A 23773-nucleotide genomic window follows, 5' to 3' on the forward strand; every position below is an offset into this window, starting at 1 on the left:
CCCCCCCCCCCGCCATGGCTGGGCAAGCAGCAGCAGGGCAGAGCCCCTGCTCCCCCCCGCTAGGCAGCTTGTCCCAGTCTCAATCCCTCCCTCCCCCATGCCCTTTCCCTCCCCCTTCCCCCAACCCCAACAGACTTACCAGCTGGAAGCAGCTGTCAGCTGTCTGTTTAGTTTATAACCAAATCTCCAAATCGGCCGAATCTATTTCCAAAGCTTTTCTGAATCTATTCAGATGCTTTGAATTGCTTCATAGTTTTTACTTGGTCTCCCGATTTGATTCAGATTCGGAGATTCAGTCCCCAAATCGAACCGAATCTCTTCCGAATCAGATTGGCTACCAAAGCTTTGCACAGCCCTAGGATCTATCTCTAAAGATCTGGTTCACTACTCTTTCTGTATAGCATCCACTCCTGCCACTGTCGGAGGCCGGATACTGAGCTAGATGTACCATTGATCTGTCTCAGTATGACACTTCTTAGGATCTTATGTATTCTGGTAACTGAAGTGAGTGCAGAACGTGGATGGAGTCTTACTTATGCAACAGAGTTTCTTAGTTTGGTTGCATGATGCCAGTACTCCCCAGTCTTCAATGACTGTTGATTACAAGATAGACTTTAAAGAGTTGGTTCAAATCTTTAAACATCTCAGATCCTGCTTATTGAGACCTACCTCTCTCCCTACAGTGCAACACTTGCAGTGACTAGAACTGCTACATCTAGTATCCCCTGAATTTATCAAAAAGGAAACAAAGGTCTCCAGCAAGGGGTTCAGAATCATAGAATCTGCCTTTTCTCATTACCGCTCTTCCCAGCATTTTAGCAGAGGGAAGTATGTGCACAGTATTGAACCTGGGTGCACGTGTGTGTGTGTGTGTGTGTGTGTGTGTGGTTGGTTTGGTTTGGTTTCCCCTCCCTGTTGTTTGAGCAGGCAGGGTTTGTTTTGGTTTTTCAGTGTGTCTAATTGTAATTTACTGTCAGGAAAAGACACCTGAGAGTCCTGGCTGGGTACTTTGTAAGTGGATTGTACTAATGTTGCTTGTGATCTTGTTTTCCACTCACATAGGTTGAATTTGAATGCATCAATGAGAAGAAAAAACAAAAGAAGAAAAGCTACAGAAACTCTGGAATTGTGTGTGTAAAACATTGTGAGGTCAGTCACTTAAGGCTTTTTAATTTTTTTTTTTTAATTACAAATATCTAGGTACTATCTCTGGTCTCATGCATTGTCTTCACCTCCTAAAGGTCATGAAAGCTACATCGTTGAGTGTATATGGTGATGGTAGTATACATGCAAAATGTGGTGAATGTCGCACAAGCATTATTATGATAAAGTCAGCAAAATGTTATAGCTTTCCGTTTGAATGAAAATTCAGTACAGGTGAATAGTGTAATTTGTTTTAGAGGATTTGAGTTCATCTATATGGGAATATGCAAGCAATTGAAAGTTACCTTTATGTAAAAGTTTTTGATTAGTCTTTGTCTAAAATATCAAATCTCATTACCCTTATTTTCAATAATATGGTCTTTTTAATTGAAATTAGGTGGTCAGTGCCTTTGCATTTTACTTGATGGGAACTGCAGGTACTCAGCACCTTTTAACACATGCTCAGCATAATCACTTTAGGAAATTAAGCAGCCTTGCAAAATTATATCAGCAGGTATGTTTGAGTGACAAAGGAACTGGTAAATGACATTCCCTTAAATACAAAGTCACCAAGAATCCTGGCTTTTACCGTAAGTTACTGTATGTTGACTAGTAACTTTGGCCGTTTATAAACATTACATTTTTCTAGGTTTAATCCGGACTACAGCCGCCACTATAAACACATGGACCCCTGTAGTCTGAATTAAAATGGGTTCCAGTCTGAATGAATTATTCCTCATTGAATGAGGATTAAAGTTAATGCAGACTAGGGCAGTCCAAACTAGGCAATTTAAACTGTATTAATTAACCTGTATATGTGGTAGGTATCTAGGGCTTGTTGCTTGTGCCCACCACCAGCTGCAGCAAGTGAGCACAGTTTTGTGGCCCTGATTGGTGGGCAGTGTCCAGTGCCCTTTGCAGTCTCTACTGCCAAAGTGCACGAAAAACTCTGTGATGGTCAGTGATCATCTAACTCTTAATTCAAATTGAAATTTGATTCAAACTGTGCAATGTGTGTCAGTTAACACAGTTTAGAAAGTGATGAGCACCTCTACAAACGGTCTTTATATTTTAAGTAAACACATTTATCATAAAAATTTTCTCCTTATATCCAAGTCTTATTTATATTTAAGTATAAAGGGCCTGGTTCTGATGCACTAAGTGCATAGCATCTTGTTCTATGAAAAAGCAGTGAAATGGGACTACTTGTGCAGTACTACCTGTGTGTGGGGAAGAAATCTGATTTCTCAAGAAATTCAGTGATCACCTTATCAACCTCTTTAGTTTCTCTAAATTGTTAAATAAAATGTTAATCTATTTTAAATGTTTCCTTTTAGGTTATAATGGAATGCACATTCCTTGATTACATCATGGGAGGATGTCAGCTGAATTTCACTGTAAGTAAAATACATCACAAATACAAAGTTGCTTTTGATTTTTCTTTTTTTTTTTTGTATTCGGAACAAGCTGTGGTATGGATTGATCATTTACTGTATTTAACTACTTTATTCTTGTAGCATATGGACAAAATATAAGAGACTGTCATGTGTGTCTGTGTGTTCATCCATTACTTGTAGAGATCTGAAAGGTTCATATTAGTTGTGCCTAGTAGGAGTTCAATACAGCTGAGTAGACGGAGACCAAAGGAAAAGCATTCAGGTTCCTGGCACAGGCTTAACACATTGGGCATTGTTACACATGAAGAGCACCTGGCACTACAACGCATTCAGTTGTATAAGGGGCAAAATGTGCACAGAAAATGGCAGCAGCCCACCTCTGAACTAAAACGCATCAAAGGTGTGTTCATTCAAAAGCACACCGCTGCCATTTTTTCCACACTGATGCATGTTTATCCGCTTACACAACTGCAAGCAATGCAGCACGGTGCACATCAGCTCGCATGTGGAGCAGACTCGATTAATCTCTGGTGCGTCACAGCACAAAAAAGTGTGTGTATAAATGCCCATTCTTTACATCTTGGAGTAGAGGATCAAAGAGCCCTTAGATCCCCCATTAAATATAGCTTCAAGGGCCTTTTCCACAGCCTGAGCAATGCCTCTGGGCCTTAATGTAGGATCTCACCTGAAGCTATTTAAGTTACAGCAGGTAAGATTTCTCCAGCCCAGGAGCTTCCCTCTTCCCTGCCCCAGGGAGAACTCTGTGACCAGGTTGAGTGTTAATAAGGGTTAAGATCGTATGTGTTGGGGGGAAAAGGTTGAGGCTATACACTTGATTCCTACCCACTGAAGGGATGGTAAGCACTTTTGGTCAAAATTTAATATGAACCAGGAGCTAATGGAGGAAGCTTGCCCTGGGGACTCAGTTCTTTCATGTTGTTTAAGCAGGGCAAATGTCAACAACATATGTTCAGTGTTTCAAAAAGAGTTAAGTGTGAATATGGTGTTTGGTAGATGTTTAAATGTGATAGAAAGCACTGCTGTCAAAGCTCTCTTACTGTTTGCTTTGTTTTCAGTTTACTTTTGCATGAAATTGGAAACTCAGGAGTAGCTCTCACTGCTAATTCTTCATTTGACAGGTGGGAATAGATTTTACAGGCTCCAATGGTGACCCTCGCTCCCCAGATTCCCTGCATTACCTTAGCCCTAATGGAGTTAATGAATACCTGTCAGCCATTTGGTCCGTGGGAATGGTTGTTCAGGACTATGATACGTAAGTTATAATTTGTCTTGTTCTCTAATGCGTGTGAGAACCAGGATCCATATGTATGACAGCCAGCGTGCCAGAATGAAAGTCTTATAGCTGAATGTAGTGGAAATGGAGCATAACCATCTTTTTGTATTTTCCAGTGGTGACACACAGGGGGTGCACGTGTACCTCCTGACAGCGCTGGTGCACCCCCTGACAGTGCACCCCCCCCCCCAACTGTCTCTGACTGGCTGCTGGGGGGGCATGTGCCCCCCTGACTCAGGAGGCACCAGTTGCCCATGGTATTTTCCCTGCATTTTATGCACTCCTCTCTCTTTGAATGAGCTTCCAGCCTCTGGGATAGATGGAGGATGTGGGGAATAGTCTGTTTCGGTTACTTCATCTGACCACCACGTGCTAAACATGGACTTGTAGGCTCCAACGCTGTGGGTGCTCCAGGGCTCAAGCACCCACCCTAAAAAATTAGTAGGTGCTCAGCACCCACAAGCCATAGCTGTTTTGGTTTTACATGTTAGGTCTGAACTGCTTGCAGATGGTTTAAAAAAAAAAAAAAAAAAGACAAAAAACCGTGCTTTACTGGAAGAAGCAGCATGTTACTTCAACCTGGCTCTGCAGTGGCTGTAAAGATTGGGTGCTTCAGCAGGGCTTTTTGGCGCTTTTATCTAATAGCTGATTTAGTCAGTCTCACTAAGGTGCCTGAGTTTAATGCACCTGAGTTTAACACCCAAGTTCAGTTCCTCGGCAGAAATGCCCCAAGTTTAAAGCACCATTTTTCGTTACTAACATCTATAAGCGTCCACTGGCAGAAACCAAAGTTGGCACCTATGCATGGACTGGTATCTGGCTGGTGTCTCTTCTAGAGGGAGATGCAAAATTTTCAGTTTAGCTCTCTAGCATTCTTTGAAGCAGCCAGTAGATGGCACCGTAGAGATTACTTTAAGTATCAACAATGTGTACAGATATGACAATGGTTTCTGCTCTGTGGTGAGCTTTATGGACAGATGCACAGTTATGAGCTTCACACTGGGAGACTTAAGGAACTGTGGAAGTTAGGCTATTTTTGTTTTCCTGGTCTTGAGTCTTTACTAATATAATGTTGTGCTGAAGGTCAGATCTTTTGATAGGCTACTGTCTGTGGGCATCCTCCTAAAGTCAGTCTTTATTAATAAATACCAATGGAAATAATTTGAACCATTGAATGGAATCATAGAAAAGTAGATCTGGAAGAGACCTCAGGTGGTCATCTAATCCAACCCCTGCTCAACATAGGATCCTCCCTAAGTTGATTTGTGGAAGTATTTGTCTAACCTGTTCTTAACTGCATGAGCAATCCTCACCCATAGCTACCAGACAGTGCCTGAAAACAGCAAAAAATACCTTAATGTGTGACCAGAAAAGTAGGAAAATGAGGGCACTGCCAATGTCCTGCCAGTGCAAGGACAAGAAGTAGCTTGTTAACTAGGGCTGCATGAAGCTTTGGTCGCTGATTCAATTCAGCGGAGATTTGGCCTAATTTGGTGGCTGAGTCTCCGAATCTGAATCAAATCAGGAGACTCTTTAGTCTCTCCAAATTGAATCGGAACCCTCCAAATCAATTCAGAGAGATTCAGAAAAATTCGATTTCATAGACATCAGGGCTGGAAGGGACCTCGGAAGATCATCGAGTCCAGCCCCCCGCCCAAAGGGCAGGAAGTCGGCTGGGGTCATAGGATCCCAGCAAGATAAGCATCCAGTTTCATCTTGAAGGTGTTCAATGAAGGCGCTTGAACCACCTCCGGTGGCAGGCTGTTCCAGACCTTGGGGGCTCGGACAGTAAAGAAATTCTTCCTTATGTCCAGCCTGAAACGATCTTGAAGATGATCGATGATATGGACTTGGAGACAACTTTAAATGTTTTTTCTACATAACTCAAGGTACCAGGCAGCTCGTCAGCACTGCAATGGTGGGGTAGATGGAGTGTCCCACAGGAGCACGGGGGGCTCCGCAGCGAGCTCAGCAGCAGACCTGGAAGTGGACCTGTGCCCTGCCCCCTGGGTCGGTGACTGGTGCCTCCAGGATCTGGGGGGGCACCCAGGGTCCACCTGCAGCCAGTCGCCAAGCCAGTGGGGCACAGGACCTTGTAGTAGTACACTAAGGTCATGAACAGGCATTCATTCTAGTAGTAAGAGTTACTGTAATATTCCTACCGCTACAAAAATAGCCCAGGAGTTGAAAACAGCAGTTGCCACTGATGACCACAGGAGAATGCTCCCTCCCCACTGCTGCCATCCCACCAATCACCTCAGGGCAGTCCCAGAACTAAAAAACAGTTTGGCTGCACACAGGTGTTTGAAAAACCAGAGGCATGGGGAAGTAATATTGGAGAGAGCCTCTCAACTCCTGTTAGCTTTTAAACACCTGCATGTAGTCCAGCTCCTGGAGTCCCAACTCACAGAAGCTTACCACAGCTGCCCCTTGCTCTGTACCTGGAGGAGTGTGGAGGTGGGAAGGCCCATCCAATGTTTGGAAAGAGAAAGGAGGAATTTCCTAAGGCAGAGCCTCCTGACAGCTTGCCTCTGGCTCTCCCTTCTGTTTCCTTTGAGGGAGAGAGAGCAGAATACTGGGATATTGGGTGTCTTCAGCACCCAGGAGAAGCATATGGTTATTCAAGATGGATTGGGTAGAAGGAGATTTCATTTGTAGGTATCTGATCTAACTTTCTTGCTAAAGACCCAGTTCTCTTCTGTGCGGGCCGGGAGCGACCCGAGCCCTTTTCGCGCTGCACGCGGGCTGTGGCCAGCAGCCCGGGCACGCCGGGGCGGAGAGGGAAGGCCTTCGAGCTGGAATTAGGCACGGATGCGTAGCGGTAGTTTAAAAGATTGTTTACTTACACCGAGATGGCAGTGGTGTAGGCTGGAAAGCTTGATTAAGTTGCACTTACAGACAGACAACACAGACGGTCTCGTGGAGGTTGCTAGGCTCCACGGTGCAGAGCTCCAGATGCTCTGGGTGAACGAGCCACCAAAATAGGAATCGTAAATACGTCTTATAAAAGTTGTGTTCGAAGACGGGAAGAGGTGGGCAGTGGATCAGGCCGCCACGCTCCTCTGGATCTTACACAGGGTTTCTATTACCCTGCCGTGTACCCAGAGTCCCCATGAGATGGATGTGGAGTCCTCTTCGGCTTGGGCGGAAACCGCTCAAGCCTCTTATGCGGCTAACAAGCCAATCGTTAGCCACCACGTGTGAATAATTTAGCACTAGCCAATCACGGGGAACGAATCTGCATACCGGTGGCGGGAACTCTTTTGCACCGTGCATTCCTCTTGCAACTTGAGCAATGCACCCTGCAAAAGAAGCTGCAGAAAAGGCGGGGAACTGGTCCCTGCACTGGGGTTTCCTCTGCTACAGGAAACTCCCGTGCAATGCTCTGCAACTTGACGGGGATAATTCTGGTGCCGAAGCACACGCACACAATCATGCCTTTTGGGTCATGACATCTTCCACAAGAAATCCCTTGAATGGCTGTGTTTCCTTTTTGTGTTGAGAGAAAGGGCTTTTCTCTCAACACAGATGTAACACCTGTCCATGGCCTGAGATTGGAAGGTTTTATCCCTTCCGTCATAGACCTGGGTGATAGTCCCTTGATGGGACCCAGAATCCTCCAGCTCGAGTACCCCCTGTTCCTTCGTGTTTCCACAATCCCTGATCTGTAGAGCTGAAGACAACGAAACCACCACAGTTCTGAGAACTAAAATGACCTTGTGGCAGTTGCCTGTCCTGTGTAAAACAATCCAGCAGAGTTTTTCAGCTCTGTATGCCCATGATATGTTTTTCAATAAGTTAGTTTTCTAGCTGATTTGGAAATAAAGCATTTCTTCTAGCTTTTACACCTTTTACATAGGGAAATTAACTTTGGCTGTTGGTTCCTAATAAACCGCTACATTCAAGATGAAAGGAGGTGCTGATTAGCTAACGTGTTATGAACTATGCACAGCTTTTAAAAGAAAACAATCATTTAAATTTTTCTTAAATTGATTTTTTTCAGAGATAAGATGTTTCCAGCCTTTGGATTTGGTGCACAAATTCCTCCTTCCTTTCAGGTAACCAAATGTTTATGTGCACAACATAGGCAAACTAAAACTGCCTATAAAGAATTGGGTATGTGTAAGACCTGAACATCTCTTTCATGTGTTGACAGGTGTCACATGAGTTTCCATTAAATTTTAACCCCTCAAATCCATTTTGCAATGGTAAGTCTCAAATTAGCATAAAACTCTTGAAATAAATATGCAGAAGGCTTTGTTTTGACTACACTAAGTTACAGTCTGTGCACATTCTGCCAAAGTCAGTCTTTATTAATGGAAATAAGTTGACTTATGAGAGAGAGTACCTAGCATACTTGGATTGGGACATGCTTTCGTTCCCTCACAGTGCTGTTGAGGCAGATGCATATTGCCTCCTGGTACTGTGGTTAAACTGGTACAATTAACACAGCAGTCAGTAGATATTAAATTGGGCAGAAAAGGGTATTTGGGGAAAAAGAAATACATGACCCATCAAAATGTGGTCTTAAAGAAATGGAAAGAGAAGGGGAATGAATAATATACTTCATTGGTTAGCACAGATTTGGGAGGTGTTTTTTAAGGGGCTTGATTCAAGTTAAATAGACAAAGACTTTATTTATTCCTGCCATGTGGCCTTCTTTGTGTAGAGTATTCTGTGGTTCCTCTCTTTGCCATTTCATGCAAAGAAAGATATTGGACAATTACTGTGTAGCAAAAATACCTAGTGAGGTTGTAGTGTAGCCTGCCATTCTCTCTACCTCCTTACTGGCCTGAAGAGGACCAACTCTAATAGTGAGAAGGTAGCTGATTCTCAATGTCAATTCAGGCTATGCTTAGTCTTTTAACAGGGCCCCTGTTCTCAATAACATAGAATGGTTTTAAATCAGTTATCTAGTTTTCACCTGTTTGCTGACTATCTTGACAGCCTTTTAATCTCCTCATAAGGTCAAGAGTAGCACTTCACCTCTCTTCCTCCAAAACATACCACTTTTTTTTCTTAAACCTAACTTTAAATAGCTGACATTATGGTAGTATAAACAGTTATCTAAAAAGGTGTCAGGAGGGTTGAATGAGTTGGAATAGCTGAATTTAATATTACATGTTAGGACTTCAAACCATTTATTGTTGTTGGGTTTTGTTTTGTTTTTGAAAGGAGTACAAGGCATTGTTGAAGCGTATCGAGCATGCCTTCCACAAGTAAAACTATATGGACCAACAAATTTTTCTCCAATAATAAACCATGTGGCAAAATTTGCTGCTGCAGCTGCACAGCAGCAGACAGCATCTGTAAGTACTTTAGCAGCATGGGTGTTTCCTTTCTCATTTGTTTTGTTCCATTATTCATTATTTCCGCCCCGTCTCAGCTGGGAATCATATCAGTTGTACTAGTTAACCACTTACCTTATGAAGTTAGTTGCATTTGATACCATTAAGCTGAATAAGTGCTAAAGCTTCCCCACCTGTTTGTATGTAACAAAAATATTTCTTGATGAAACTTACATCAATAAAAAAATACTTGGCATTTCTGTAATTACTTTCATCCATGGCTTTGAATGAGTTATTGAGCATGTTAAGATTTTTGTACTCTGTGCAGGTAACTTTTCAATATAGAAGCATGTGAATACACTTCCATGCATGGTTACCTGTGATTTGAGTGTTCAAAATAGCAAACAAACTTCTCTGCCATTTCAAGCTCCAGTTTATAACATAGGGAAGTCTGGATTCAAAAACAACATTTGCACAAAAACTCTCAAAATGAGCTCTATGGCCTCCAAAAACTGTCAAAATGACCTCCAAACCTTTCCACTTTGTTCCCTGCACTGAGATGCTAACTGTGATATAGGACTAGGTATTGATAGGTGAATTAACATAAGAACATAATAAGTACCTTACTGGATCAGAAATGGTCTATCTAGCCAGTATCCTGTCTCCAGCAGTGGCAGGATTAGGTGCTTTAGAGGGAGAGCATAGAACCACACATCTCTAGAGTGTTCTGTCCCCTGTTCAGTACCCTCCCCAGCATCCACCATTATAGATTTAGAGATGCCAGAGGAAATATCTCCATGTGTTCTGTTCAATAGCTAGTGATAGTTTTGTCATCCATGAATTTATTTAGTCCTTTTTTTTTTTTTTTTAACCCACCTATGAACCTAGCACACAAACTAGGATGTTTCCTTTGGACTTTTGGTGGTGGTGGTACATGGTTGTAGCAGGAGTCAATATTTATATTTTTACCATTAGTACATTTGTACCTGATCCTCCTCCTGAAATTCTTTCCTTGCTAACAGTCTCTGGACTTAGGACTTTAAGTTCACACACTCATAGACCTCTATAGGAGTGCAGCGCCAAGGATTCCTCTTTCAACTGAGGAGTGCTTGTTTTGCTTATTGAAAACATGTTTGGCACTGTACAATTGAATAGGTATTTACAGTTGAAACTATCAGTTACATACACATATACTCCAAGCTACTGGCTTCTAATTGAAGTATGAATAAATTATTCAAAAGACTGAAAGAAGAATTCAAGCCTAGTGGCAGTTAATCTTAGCAAAACAGCTGGCATGCTGGAATAGAGAAAAGAAAGCTGCCATAGGAATTTTGAAGAGACAGCATGTGTGAGAGAAAATGAAGAGCTATCCACTTGTTTTCTAATAATCCAACCCAGAATGTCATATATACAAATATAAAACTTCCTTGATGAATGGAGCCATTACAAGGTAACATGTTCAAACTCCTTTCAGCTGCATTTAAAAATTGGGTATCTTATCTTTTTTTTTTTTTTTCCTTCCTTTTTTTTGCCAAAGCACAGTGTTATCTTCCCTGGTCAATATCTTGCCAACTTCTTAGTACAGGAAAGTGGTGCTAACAGTTTTTGCCCCACAGGCCAGATAAATGGCATGGGGCCAGTCTGCAGGCCAGATTGGGTCCTGCATTACTTCCACCTGGTTCATGCCCAGCCATGATTGGATTCTGGGGGTCCTGCACACTTAGAGCAGGCCCTGTGCTGCCCAATCTAGCACATAGGGTCACAGCCCAGGGGCTCCCCATAGATCCATGGAGAGCCCTGTGTGTCCAATGATACAGCACCGGGGGCCATGAGTGCTTGAGCACCCCTAGTGTAACATAGAGGAGAGTCTTTTATTTTTCCTTAGTGCTCTTTTGCTTAGTCATCCCAAACTGTGCTGAGGTTTAACATGAAGACACTTTTCTCGAAGGTATCCTTTCAGAGGACCAAAACGAAAGGTATTCTGAAGGGCAGGGTATTTGACCAGTCAAATAAAGTTTGGTCAGTTGACCTGTCAAATATTGGTAAAAAATTGTAAAACAAATTGCCTATGCAGTCAAATAATACACAGAAAAAGCACAAATTTTCCATGAAGAGATGTGTCAAAAACAGTAAAAAATCATATTTATCAAGAAACCTGCAAAAACATTCACTCCCTATAAAATCGCCATAATCTCTGACCAGTCAAAAAGTATGCAATCAACAGACCGGTCATTTAACAAAATTTGACTGATCGATTGACTGACTTGTCAACCCTACTATTCTATAAAATTAATTTTCAAACTTTGCCAGAGGTGTCAGGAAAAACTCCAGTCATTGAACATTTCTGTACTTGAAATTTTGAGAATCACTTGGTAAGGAGGCTACTTGGACTTTAGGCTCCTTATTGTAAACTCCACTTCTGTCAAGTGTCAAATCAAAAGTTAGCAGTTTGTCTGCGGTGGTTAGTGACTTACCTTTATGTGTTGAAAGTAGTGACTCTATGTATGGTAAATCTGAGTAGTAGGGTTGTAGTATTGCAGATGTTGCATGCAAGTCTGTAGCACCCAAAATGCATTTATTCTTCAGTTGATCTCTGTTGTCTTGGTTTGACAGCAATATTTTGTGCTCCTTATCATAACGGATGGTGTGATAACAGACCTTGATGCAACTAGAACTGCCATAGTAAATGCTTCAAAGCTTCCAATGTCCATTATCATTGTTGGTGTTGGAGGAGCTGACTTCAGTGCCATGGAGTTTCTTGATGGTGACAACGGAAGTCTCAGGTCCCCATCAGGAGAGCCGGCTATCAGAGACATTGTCCAATTTGTTCCATTTAGGAAGTTCCAGAACGTAAGTACTTATGTAACTAATTATGTCCTGAATAAATACTAGGGAAGTATGTTAGATTTGAGTATCTAGATACAGGCAGTCTTGCTTTCACTCTGGCCTGATCCATGCAGTGTTGTTGGAGTGAGTCGTGGAGCCAATTCATACCTCAGCAGAAAGCAAGGTACATCTGTATTAATATCTTAAAAGAAATGTGTATCTTCTAGCCCGCCTATAGAATTCACAGTATATTAACTTGGCTCTAGTAAAAAGATGACCTGTTCTTGGCTTTCACAAAATATATTTTGTAACCAATATTTGCAGGGGAAATTTATATGGCACATTAATTCAACACCATCAAATACAATTCAACACAATTAAATAGTGCCTTCCTTGGAAGGAGTAAATTTTCATCATTCTGTCCCTCTATAGGAGTACTTTCTTTGAAATCAGTGGCATTGCCTGAGTGTTTATTTAAACCAAACCTAGTGTGCATGCATTGGATTATTTGATAAAATCATTGTGTGAAGGGGAGAAAATAGTATTACAGTTTTTTTATTAACACAAATAAGTCAGAACACAGGAAACTTGTAGGAATAATTCAATTTGCTGCTTAACTCGAAAGGAATTCAACTGTATGCATGCCTCTCCCAGTATGTCACATAGTCTGTTTGTATTTTATGCCTTTGCCAAAATTAAAAATTAGTTTAAAAATGTACCTGGATTTGTAGGAAGTTTAGCCTGACAAAGCAGTTCAGCATTCCAGGTACATTCTTAGTCACAGAGTCAGAGAAGTAGAGCTAGAAGGGACCTCCAGAGGTCATCTAGTCCAACCCTCTGCCTCAGGCAGGATCAACCCTATCCAGACCATCCCATACAACCACAATCTAAACTCTGTGGATGATTACCTTCAACCCTGATGCAACATAGACCTAACACCCCAACCTACCACAGGTACAGCAGTGGAACCACGACATTCAATATTCTGCTTCCATAAAATGTTGTAAATATATGTCCAAGAGGTCCTGGGTAAAGGGCTATGTTTCCCACTTACACAGGAAGGCAAAAACCAACACAGTCCATACCAATCTGATCATGAAGTAAAATTCCTTCGTGACCCCAGATATGGCAGTCAATGTGACCCTGAGTAGAAGGGCAAGACCCTGTAGCCAAGAACTTCCAGCTTTGCTCCTAGCAGAAGAATCGGCACACCCCAGTTGAAGTCCCCAGCCTTAGCTGTAGCCAACACCCAGTGCCTCTGGCTTAAAAACACCCTGACATGTATAGCAGAAAAAAGTGGGGAAGAGGGCAGGAGCAATCAGCAAATTCTTAGATACAGTCTCATCCCTGTCTTGCATAGCCTTGTTTTGTACATTCTGTACCCTAGTCTCCTCCCCCTCCTGCTAAAAATAATTTTAATATAAGCCTTTTCTTTGATTGCCACTGTTTCATTTGGACAAATTACTGTGGGGGCAGAGCATAATCCTTACATAAACCATGCTTAATATGCCACCCTTGGTTGTAGATTAACTAACCAGTTAGTCTATTATAGTACTGATTATTCATTGAAGAACTGGTTCTGCTCAAGTATGGCTTTCAGTTGCTAGGAAGCAAGTTGTATTGTGTCAGAGGTTTGATATTTAGATATAAACAACTATCCCCTGAAGGAATTCCCCTAAAAAAACAAATAATGTAGTTTAATATAGGTAAGAGTTTGTGATATGGGTGGAACATCTTAGGTCGGTTTATAACTTCTGTTATCTTGACCTTGTATAACAGATATGACTAAAAATATCATGCTTGGGCATGCATGTTGTATTTTGATGAATCTGAGAATACCTTAGGAAGGGCACATAATACACAAATGCTACCACTCCTGAGCAGAGCTGACCCTAGGGGTGTGCGGGGCCTGGGTCATATCAGCTGGGGAGAGGCAGTGGTGCGTGGCTGGAGTGGGGGGGGCGGTAATGAGTGTGGAGAGACGAACAGACAGAATGCAAAGCTGTCGGTGTACAGTGGCACCCTTGGCACATGCCAATGGCACTGTCTGCCACTGTCTGCAAGCCCCCTCCCCAAAGCGTGGGAGGCAATCAGACCCGCGATTTGCTCCCCCCCCCCCCCCCAAAAAAGGTCTTTTGCCCCCCCCCCCCCCAAGGAATAGCTGTGCTCCTGAGATTCAGGAAGACAATCGGCTAATTCACAGGAATCTGTCTAGTAGTACAATAATATAGCACAGGGGTTTTCAACCTTTTTTAAGCAGGGTACCCCTTCCGGGTGGTAGTGGGGCTGCTGACGGCCAGACGCGAAGCCGTGGCCACTGCCACCATCTATGCGCTTTGCGTCTTGCCAGTCGTCAGCCCGCTTCCCCCCCCCCACTTTGCTCCCCAAACGGCTGGCCATGAAATTGGCAACGGAGAAGTGTGGGTACCTGGGAAGTGATGGTGTGTGGGGTGGGGCTGCTGCTGCCATCCATTATTCCGTGCTGCTACCGGGCACCGGTTTCCCACATCAAAGTATTCCCGCTTATCTGCGTCACTGGGTTCGCATGTGGCCGGCCATCAGCACCCCATCCCCTGCGCAGTGGTGGCACTGAGTGTATAGATGGTGGCAGGGACAGCTGCTGCGTGCAAACTCTCTGCACCATCACCATGCACTGGGCAGGGAGGGGGTGCTGACAGCCAGCTGGACATGAAGCTGGCAGTGTGGAAAAGCAGGGATACTTGGGGCAGGAAAGCGGCATGCGGCACCATGAAGTGATGGATGGTGGTGGCAGGCCTGCCCCCTCAGTGCAACTTTCTAGGTACCTCCTGCTTCTCCGTGCCGCTGGGTTCACGTCTGGCTGGCCATGAGCAAACTCCCCCACCCCTTAGCCAGCCAGCCGGCCAGATATGAAACCAGAGGCGTGGAGAAGTGGGGGTACTTTGGGTGTGGGGCAGCAGCGCATGGCACCAATGCACAGTGATGGATGGCGGTGGCGACCCTGCACCACTGCTTCCCATGCACCCCCGTTTCTCCGCGCTGCTGCCACATACCCCCTGGGGTCTTCCCAAGAACCCCCAGGGGTACACACACCCCCAGTTGACAACCCCTGGTATATTCTGCTGAGAAATATAGTTTGTTATATTTTCCAAAAAGAGACAGTGACTAAAATGTAAGGTCTCCCCTAACTGTTGGTTAAAATTGAAGTACAATGATCTTTTTTTAAAAAGGCTCCAAAAGAAGCTCTGGCTCAGTGTGTACTAGCAGAAGTGCCTCAGCAAGTGGTGAACTACTTTAACACATACAAACTGCAGCCTCCCAAGAATCCTGCGGCAAAGTGAGAGCTCTGAGTGGAAGAGACGAGGCTAACCTGCTTGCAGTTCCTGTGCCTCCTGCGTCAGCTGTATCAACAGACTTTTGCTTGATATTCTCTTTATACATTCATACATGTTAATATTTGTGTCAACTTTCTCATGGAATCCCTATGCTTTGCCAACATTTTATATTTGAGATAGACAGGAATTCTGTTTAATCCCCGTTACAAATTATAGTTCAGGTCTCAGATGGGAATGCTTTAGAAAATAACATTTGTCAAGAATAAGCTGAATATAATCGACAATAATACAATAATGAACTCATTGTGTCAACAGATTGGGTGTGGAACAGTTGCTTTGTGTTGCAATGCCCATGTAATACTGCCATCAAGCTAGTCCACTGTACCTTGTGGAGGATCACCCCAATATACCATGATTTTTCAGTGGTGTAGAAAGAGCATTTGTTTACATGAAAGGACACATGCTGGGATGTACGTGCACTTGAACGCTTTGACTGTTGTGACTGTCAAAGCTCATGTACAAACTCCCACAAAATAAGTTTGCTCACCATACACAAAATAGCAGCTAAATGTAGGTAATGCAGAGGTAGATCTTTAAAGATACCTTTTCACACTACCTCCTGAATTTTTATTATCTTGATCATTTGAGGGATTCTGGACCACTTTAATATTAGTTAAATTGATGAAACAGTAAATGTTAAAACTATTTCATAGTATGCAGCTTATAATTGTGCTGCTATAGATGCAACCAGCTGCCTAAAGTAATGGTAACTAACTGTCTAACCAGCATTTCAAAACTAATTCAACTGTTTGCCTCTAAGTAATGTCGACCTGTCAGTGTAAATTTTATACAGATCTTGATACACTTGACAGTGTAGAGTGCTGAAAAACTAAGGTGCATATCACTACTTTTATCTAAAACAATCATAAGGCTAATTATCAACTCTGGTTACTATTACAACTCGGTTGCTAAATGGGAAGGATAGGAGTTTTCCCTTTTTAGTAAAAGTATTGTTTGATTTGTCATCATGTCATATGAAGACAATTTTTTGAAAGTGCTCAGGAATATATCTTTCGTTGATATCTTTTTACCTTTCGTTGAGTAGGTCTGGCATTGTTCATGCTTTCTAGTTGAAATGTATGGTCTCAAAAAGATGTTAATTTTCCATATGCTGTCTCATGGAAGACCCCAAACTCCATATAATCCTGTGAATTTTAACACACTCCACTTGCACACTTGGTACCAACACAAACAACTCTTTTTGATATTACCAGTATATATAATACACAGTTGAAATAAAACACAGTTTCATCCCTTTCCAAAATGTCTATTTTGAACATTAATTTTTTGTAATGAAGAATCTGAAGTCAGCTGGATTGAGGGCAAAGCCCCTTTGATGAGGACCGAGTTGTAAACTCATGATGACCTGGAACACATGTAGACTAACTGAACATTCAGATCCATACAATAGCCTTTCTTACTTGCTAGGTTATGTACACAGGCCTCTCCTACCTGTTGGAACCTCTGTATTTTGATCTCCTTTATCATATGGCTGCAATGCCCTCTGTCTCATTTTTGTGTGCTTGTTTTTCTGATTTATGTGCATGTATCACTATTATCTTACCATGCTGTCTTGCACAGTTTGTGAAACAACCAAGATGGGTTGTAGATGGTTAAGTAGAATGTTTAATTAATATGAATGATGTGATTTATTTTCTATCACAGATGTCCCCAAATACTGGTTCATGTTAAGCCAAGTTCTACCTTTCTGTCTTAATTTGAATTTGAATTTTTGCTTACAGTATTGCCTTTTGTCAGTGTGGTCAAAATAAATTGCTACTTTATAGGGACAGCAATTAATATTGGGCACAGCAAAGTATTAAAAGCAAGGAAACAGCCAGCACTAAACCTTAGTCGTACAGTTACAAATTCATAGGCGATGTATTCATAGGAGTAAACTACTTCAAGTCCACATGTGCCAGGTAGAGAGACCACTAAGGAGTGTTTGGGTTTTTTTTTAAGCAAAGGTCACTGAAAAGTATACTATAGTATAGAATATGATCCTTTGGTCCTCTCATATGTACCAGAAGGATGGTGAAGTAGATTCTGCTGCACTCTAAGTATTCCTTGACTGTGGCTTTGGTAGTAACATGGAAGTACTAGTCGCATCTGCAGAACTAGTGTACCTAACTTCTAAATAATGACTGTGCATTAAGATTAAATCTGGTATCTTTTTAAGCTACACACGTGCACATTCCCAGTTTCTATGGTGAAGAAACTTTTTGCAGTTCTTGTACTAAAGGACAGGCTAGTAATAATTCTCAGATTGTATCTGAAAGCAGGCTAGATTTGCACTGTCCCTTGCTTCCCCTTTGCTCCCTCTCAGAGCTTCAGTACTTATTGCATTTTTCTTTCACAGTGCCCAAAGGGAGGGAATTCTGTAGTTACTGGGCTTTTGCAATTGTTCTTTTATCTTAATGTATTAAAAATCAAATGACAAAGTACACGTGGCCTTTCTCTAACTTTCAGATTGTAGGGACTGGAATGAAGTTATGTATTCCTGAGAGGGAGGGAGGATGTATCATGTGTTCTCTCTAGTTCTTGTATTTTAAATGTATCAGTTGCTTTAATGGATTAATATTGACAAAACAATTGTATAACTGGATTTAACTTTCTGCTTTTCAGAGTACATGTGTTTGTAGCTCAATAGTACCACCTTGTGATGCAGGTTATGTAAAGCAGCTTTCACAATCAAAGATGTGTGGGGGTTTTTTCCTTATTTAATATTTGCTGAGCTATGCATATGTACAGTGGCAATATATTGTATGACCAGATTTTTTTTAAAAATATATATTTTCCTTTATATACATCATTTATACACGCACACACACACCTCTATTCCTTTATATTTCAGTTGTGATAAAGTCAAGTGATACCAAATGGCTTAATGCATTAAAAGTATCATTTCAATAAACATGTTTTGCTGTGCTTTCTGTTCAAGTTTTCTTGTCATCCAGTAAGTGATTTTTTTTTTTGTAGCTGTTGTAAGAGGTCCAAGTGTTTCTAGCATATGTAGATGTCTCAAATACATATCCTATGTTACCAGAACAGAGAAAGTGACATTTTGCTCCGCATTTTGAGATGTAGAGTATTTTTATTGACTTATAATGCTGATTACTTCAGTTAAGCAAAGATCTGACCTTGTGCAAAATGTTAAATGGCCAATACTAAAGTTTAGCCATGCTTTTCCTGTGCCTCTTGCAGATTTTTAGAGTTGCAACCTTGCTCATGTATAGAATTATGACTAAGATTTGCAGGCCATCCAGGTTCTTATTCAGGATTTCAACATTGTAAAAGAAAGCTTGCATTATAACAGGAGTTGGTAAAGGTCAGCTCTTCTATTATGGATAAAATCTGGTACATACAATCAAAGGCAAAGTAAAGCCACTCAATTTCCAACTGTCCTATGAGGTTGAAAGGGATTTAGCTTGAGGGCTAGCCAACTGGCAGCCCAAGAGCTTGATCCAACCCACAAGGGGTTAACTCACAGGGCCTGGGCTCCCAGTTCAGGTGCCATTCCCTGCATCACTCTCCTGTTGCTGTCAGAGTCTCTGGTCTCCCCCTTTTTTCCTCCAGCTTCTGTAAACAGGTGATTGATACATTTGGAAGAAGGAGCCTACTATTAATTTCACATTTTTTTTGCCATTTTGTAAGAAAATGATCATAGAATCAGAAGGTTGGAAGTGTCATCCAGACTAGTGCTGTCTAGCTTCTGAATGACTGGGGTCCTACACTGCATAATCTACAGGTGCACCTGTCCCTGCTGTGCTGGGCAGGGCCACTGGGGTCCCTGGGCTTTGGCCTCCCAGGGACAGGAAGCAGAAGCTGGAGGAGGGAGCAGGAGCCCAACAGCAAGAAAGTGATGTGGGTAGTGGCACCTGAACTGGCTGCCTAGGGGCCATGAGTCAATCCCTTGTGGGCCACCAGTTTGACAGCGCTAAACTAGACTAACCTTTCAACCTCAAGACAGTTGAAAGTTAAGTGACTACTCCTTTGACTGTATGTACCATATTTTGTCCATAATTTAAGAAGAGCTAGCCATTACCAAGTTGTATTACCATGCAACCTTTGTTCTTACGGTATAGTCCTGTGTAAAACAGCATATTACATATGTTGAATTCTTGAGCCTTCCTCTATTTGTACATTAAGGACAGACAAAGCATAACAATTTAATGCACATTTTTTTTCATTCTAACCAAGAACTGCATGTTCCTGATGATAATCTGGAGGCCCTCTGCAAAAGATTTACCCTGTACTGACAGCAAGCACAACAAAATGAGTGTTTTGCCTAGGGAGACCTGCCACAGTGAGAGGTGGGAAAGGGTTTTAGTACTTTACAGTGTCTGTGTAAAGATCATAATTTTTTTACAGCTTTCCCTGTCTTCTGCCTACATAATGGAGAGCTTGAAGAAACCTTAACACCTGCTCAGACTCCAAGTGTGAAGTTGATGGTATAGCTGCAACTTATCGCCTTCATGGTTTCAGTAAAAGATGTGGGAAGCTACAGCAAGTGTGCTGTACTTCCTGGCTGTGTTCTCTCTTTGCCTCTCCTTGGGTTGCAGTGGGTAAAAGGATGAACTTTGCTAACCAGGAAAGATACAGAAAAAGAGAAATGGCCTAAAACTCATGCTTTTACCTGTGATCAGCAATAACCTCACATGCCCTTACAGATATGTAGCAATTGAAGAGTAAGTCACCTTTCTCCTCCCTACTATTGTACTTTGGAAAAGACTGCCACAAAATTTTCTGTGGCTCTTAAATAGAGTGCATTCTCATAATCTGTACATGGAATGGTTCCATGGGAGTAACCTACATGTTAAGCATTAACAAATATGGGATTACTTTGTAAGAAGAACTCAGGCCTGTAGAAGCAGATTATATTGAGTAGTGTCTGTCTGCACTGAGCCAGTTGTGTATGCATCACCTGATTTTTCACACAACATTATCAGCTCAAAGGAATTAGGTTATTCCTTACTTGTGTTGAAGTGGCTTATACTTCTGACTATTCTTCTTTCCACTACTGTCTTATCAGGTAAGGAGAAGGGTAAATAGGTCTACCAACCTAAACGCCTGGCAGCCCCTTTTGGAAATTAAGAGAAAGATGAGGATGGTAGGAGTTGTCTTCTTCTCAAGAAAGTTGTATCTGGAGCAGAACCTAGCTGTCTTGTGCCTGTCCGGTGAGCAGAATTGGTTTTACCCACCAGTCTGTTCTTCTAGGCTAGGGGCAGACATTCAAGAAGCCTGAGCCTAATTTGATTCAATCTTTGCAGATTAGTCTAACCTGGCTAGGCTGAACTGGTTTGTAAGTGGACAGCCATTCTCCCTGGCTGAGGAAATTCAGGCACATGCCTGCAGTGGCTCAGGCTAGAAGCCAGGGGATGCTAAAGCAGCCCTCCCATCCCTTTTACAGTACTGAGCTGAGGGGGTTGGGCATCATTAGGCCTCCGCAGGGCCTGTGATTAGGGAGGTCTGCCTGCACAGTCCCCATTGGCTTTTCCCCACTGGCTGCTCAAGGGGCAGGAGTGTTGCCAGACCCAGCCCGCTGCTAGCAATCTGAGGCAGTGGGGGTGTGTGCAGTGCATTCATCTGTTGATGATACTGAGCTTTTCAATCTCCCTGATTCTTTATACTGTCTGCAGCAAACTGACAGGGGTGCAAGCCAGCAGGGGGCTGATAACAGTGATTATCATCTCATCAGCAAAACAATAGGCTCTGTCCATTACTTCAACCTCTTCTTAAACAGCTTACTAGCTGACCTGTTGATTAGCTCCAGATAGCTCTAAAGCGGTCACTGTTCTGTGTGCCTGTCCCAGTGAAATTGGAGAGACACACACACAGCGACACCTCTCAGCATTAGCTAGTATACCACGTGCCTAGGAGCTGTGGAGCTAGGGTCTGTGCTGTGGAAGATGGAAGGGAGGGAGGCAGGATTCCTGCTTAAACAGCAAGGGGGAGGGGCGTAGGGCAGGGGGAAGCCAGACAGACCCTGCTGAGTCTACAAGTCTCTGCTGCAGCTCCAGCTAGGGAGCAGAGAGGAAGGGCCAGCTCTGGTGTGGAGCAGAAAGCCCCCACCCATCCCAGAGAGCAAGCCAAGATGTTGGGCGTGTATGGTTTATCTTAAACCACCAAGGGGTCTGGGACAGACATTGCATAAACCAGCTTGAGCCAAATCAGTTAAGTCTGATACTACATTCAACCAGGTTTATCTCTAACTGGTTTCAGCCATATTCAAGGTGGTTTATGTGCACTGAACATCTGTTCTGTTACAAATTTTAACCACTTTCTGATCACTTAAACTGGTTTATGTGTAATGTCTATCCCTAGACCTAATGAGAAGCAAACCCTTTTGGCTGAGCTATCTCTCAGTTGGCTCCTCTTTATGTCATAGGGGTGGGGGGGGTTCCCACATTAGGGTTGCATGGGCAGTAAGGAGGAATGAGGCATAAATCATGCAGGTAGAGAGGATCATCTTACATTTTCTTAGTCTTTCTCTTAAATCAGACTGGCCATCTCCTTTGGGTTGCCAGACTGGATCCAGAATGCTGAGTTTCTTGCAAGTCATATGATCCACCTCCAGTGGCAGAGCAAGCAGCAGTGGCATTAACCCTGCATGTTGACCTTACTGCCACCACTTGCCCTACTGCTGAAAGGCATCTCCAAGGGGGATCTCGACCTAGAAATTTGGCAGTGGGGTCACCAGCACCCATGGAGTTGCTGTCACCGTCATTTGCCCTGCTGTTGTTGAAAGGTGTCCCTAGTGAGGAGCTCAACCTGGAGATTCCCCAACAGGTTAAGTATCAGCAGTGATAGCCCCACCTCCAAAGTGGTTGACCTGCCAGCACAGTGGCTCTGGCATCCATGGCAGTTGACACTACCACTGCTGCTCACCCCACTACCAAGTATCTGGCTTCAGAGACTATGAATAACCGTTTGAACAGCCCTGCCATAGATCTGCCTGCCATAAACATTGTTGTGGTCTAATATAAACACACGGCAATCACTTCTACTCTATTTCTGAGAATAGAGACAATTTAAAAGTTATGCAGAAATTGCATTGTTATCTTGATGGAGTGAACAGCCTTGCATTCAGTGCTGTATATTTTACAAAATATATTTGTTGATTATGCTCAGCTGTTGCTGTGCAATGATGCCTCTGCCACAGACTCAGCCTTTACTTTATGATACGTGTCAATGTGATTGATAAAACTTCATTCTGAGATGACAACAATGGAATAGCACTGTTTATTGAAAGCTCTGTGACAGCACTTGAATTTACAGAAGTGGGTCAGATCTCTGCTGCAACATCAGAACATTAACACATATTTTCTTAACAGTCTGTATTACATCACACAGGCTAACACTGACTTTACTTCAGAACAATATGAAACTCATGTATTCAAATCGGTGAGCATATCTTTATTAGACTCAAAAGGCCTCATTTGCAAAGTAGGAATATTACAGTGTTCAATTTTGAAATTATGCTGAGATGCTATCATGTACATTAGATGAATTATTCTGTATCAGTTTTCTAATCTGATTCTGTCCCTGCTGTGCATGAGAGATCATTTATTCTTATTAAAAAGTATTTAGTATATAAACAAGGAAAGTTCTTGATGCACAGTATTAGGAACATATAAGTCAATAGTTACACAATGTGACTCTATATTTGGGTAAAAGGCAGGTCAGGGTGGCACCCTATGCCCTCAACAGAAGTTAATACTGTGGCATGATTGGGATCTGAGGAATTTTATGCCTCATCCTAAAAATCCCATGTCCTGTCATGCCAAACTTGTCATTTCTGGGATGGAGCATAATATTCCTTAGATCCCAATTGTGGGACTGCTAGGACCAAACTGGATCCCAGGACTGTCCCCAATCCAGTTCTGGAGACTGGGCAAAGGGAAGCTGTTTCCTGGATCCCAGGCCTGCCCCATGTCTGATTCTGACAATCAAGACTTCAAGCCTCATACCAATGATCAGTTGATTGTTTGGCATCAAGCATAAGGCAGTCCCATGTCTGCGATACATGCCACATTTTCAATTTAAGGTATGATACAAACCAGGCACAAAGATGTTCCACATATAATATTGTAAGTGGAACATCTTTGTATCTGGTTTTCAATTTTATCACACCATGAATTGGCTGAATCTGTGGCATGTTGCAATTTATGATGTGACTAACACGTTAATTTTGCCATAGATGTAACATCTGCTAGGGCCCTTAGAAACTAACAGCTTCAGAAAGGTCAAAGTTTTTGTAGGTGACAACTGACTTTTCCAGATTGTATGACCCCAGAGTTAGGATTGGGGTTAGGTTTATGAATCAAAACATCTGAGTTGTCACCTAAGAAACATTATGTCTATCTGAAATAGTCTCTGATGTACCACCACCGTGCCCTGCCTTCTGCCTGGCTTCAGACTAACACAGCTAACTACCTCTTCCTATCTGGG

At 42.5% G+C, this 23773-nt stretch overlaps 1 protein-coding gene across 5 annotated transcripts in view; it reads left to right on the forward strand.

Moving 5' to 3' along the window:
- Nucleotides 1–17332, forward strand: part of CPNE3 (copine 3) — a 41458-nt gene extending 24126 nt beyond the window's left edge. For 4 of the 5 annotated variants that reach the window (XM_006020602.3, XM_025200229.1, XM_025200231.1 and 1 more), the window contains 8 exons: nucleotides 1063–1149; nucleotides 2481–2540; nucleotides 3680–3813; nucleotides 7838–7892; nucleotides 7991–8042; nucleotides 9010–9143; nucleotides 11736–11972; nucleotides 15158–17332. In XM_006020602.3, the coding sequence (XP_006020664.1) occupies nucleotides 1063–1149; nucleotides 2481–2540; nucleotides 3680–3813; nucleotides 7838–7892; nucleotides 7991–8042; nucleotides 9010–9143; nucleotides 11736–11972; nucleotides 15158–15268 (870 nt within the window). In that variant the 3' untranslated portion in view covers nucleotides 15269–17332. The remainder of the gene's footprint in view (nucleotides 1–1062; nucleotides 1150–2480; nucleotides 2541–3679; nucleotides 3814–7837; nucleotides 7893–7990; nucleotides 8043–9009; nucleotides 9144–11735; nucleotides 11973–15157) is intronic. The other variant, XM_025200232.1, reaches the window with a different exon arrangement.
- The last annotated feature ends 6441 nt before the right edge of the window (nucleotides 17333–23773 follow it).

Source organism: Alligator sinensis, unplaced genomic scaffold (genome assembly GCF_000455745.1).
Source record: "Alligator sinensis unplaced genomic scaffold, ASM45574v1 scaffold717_1, whole genome shotgun sequence".
Taxonomy (NCBI): Eukaryota; Metazoa; Chordata; order Crocodylia; family Alligatoridae; genus Alligator; species Alligator sinensis.